At 55.2% G+C, this 1640-nt stretch overlaps 1 protein-coding gene across 1 annotated transcript; it reads right to left on the reverse strand.

The window, feature by feature from the left end:
* Positions 1-273: 273 nt before the first annotated feature.
* On the reverse strand, positions 274-1606 carry LOC102853026 (axin-2-like; the record flags this gene model as incomplete). The annotated part of the gene is made up of 1 exon (XM_006901549.1): positions 274-1606. A coding segment is annotated over exon 1 (1245 nt), but the record flags the coding sequence as incomplete, so codon positions are not given.
* Positions 1607-1640: the final 34 nt, after the last annotated feature.

A 1640-nucleotide genomic window follows, 5' to 3' on the forward strand; every position in this document is an offset into this window, starting at 1 on the left:
ACAGAGACTGACACAGACACCAAACACACAGACACAGACGGACACAGACACACACAGAGACACACACAGACATATGCAGACACAGACACAGAGACAGACACACACACATGGACAGACACAGACACACACACACAGATACACACATAGACAAACACACACAGACACAGACACACACAGACAGACGCAGACACACACAGACAGACGGAGACACACACAGACACAGACACAGACACAGACACAAACACACACAGAGACTTACACAGACACACTCACACATAGACAAACACAGATAGACGCCAGCTCGGAGTCCTCCTTCTCTTCATCCTCACGGATCTGCTGCAGCCGCTGGTCCAGGCTGTGCCGACTGTCCTGCCCCAGCTTCAGCTCCTCCAGACGAGCAATGAGCTCCGCCACGAAGGTGGCGGGCTCCACGGGCGTCATCTCCTTGGGCAGGCGGTGGGTTCTCGGGAAATGAGGTAGAGACACTTGGCCATTGGCCTTCACGCTGCAATGCACTTCTCTCTGGAGCTGTTTCTTACTCCCCACGCGGTATGGAGGGATTCCATCTACGCTACTGTCTGTCATGGACATGGAGTCATCAGTCAGCGCATCACTGGAGAGCTCGCTGTCACTGGCGCTGGTGGCAGGAGCAAAGACGTACCCGGAACCTACATGGTACAGATTAATGGGATCGTTCCTCTTGAAAGACCAGTACGCATTTTCCACTGCTTCCGTTGACCTCACGCTCTCGGTGGCCCGCAGAGTTTTACTGGACAAGCCAACCACAGTGGGCGAGAGTTTGCATTTGAAGTCAGCGCAAGTCCACTCCTCTTCATTCAGGGTGGGGAGATAGCCACAGACCACCTTCAGGCTCCCCAGGGCCCCACTGCTCAAGTACGCTGGGTTCTCGCCCCCGCTCCTCACGTATTCGAGGTATATGTCAGAAGTCAAAAACTTCTGGTAGGCATTCTCCATCACCGCCTGGATCTCGGTTTGCGCCTGGTCAAACATGACCGAGTCGATCTGTTGCTTCTTGATGCCATCACGGATATAGGTCTTGGTGGCAGGTTTCAGTTGCTTGGACACGGTGCTGTTGTTCTCGATGCACCTTTTGTAGAACGCTTTGGCTACTCGTAAAGTTTTGGTATCCTTCAGGTTCATCTGGCTCAAGCCATTGCAGGCAAACCAGAAGTCTAAGGTATCCACACATCTCTCTCTCTCCAGGAAAGTCCGGAAGAGATAAGCTCCATCTTGATCGCCCAACAAAGAGTGCAAAGACTTGGTCCATCGGGTCAGAGGAGAATCAGGGGACGCCCGTCCCTCGGGCTCTCCCAGTCCATCCTCATTCCGCCGAGCACTGGAGGACACAGGCATGGGTTTGGTGACCTGGCCCTTGCCCAGGCCAGCCTGGCACGGTGGGGTCTCTCCTTCTTCCCCGGGCACCGGGGGCCTCGGGGCATCCTCTCGGAAGCTGCTGCCGGGGTCCAGGAGGCGAGGCACCAACACAGCGCTACTCATGGCCGGCAAGTTCTGACTGAGTTTGGGGCTTTATTTCTCCCCCCTTCCAGTTCCTCTCAGCAATCAGCGTGGTCTCTTTTTCTCCCTCTTAAGTCAGCAGGGGCTCCTCTGAGCCTCCTCTC

Source organism: Elephantulus edwardii, unplaced genomic scaffold (assembly GCF_000299155.1).
Source record: "Elephantulus edwardii isolate Elephantulus edwardi_28Jun2011 unplaced genomic scaffold, EleEdw1.0 scaffold00329, whole genome shotgun sequence".
Classification (NCBI taxonomy): Eukaryota; Metazoa; Chordata; class Mammalia; order Macroscelidea; family Macroscelididae; genus Elephantulus; species Elephantulus edwardii.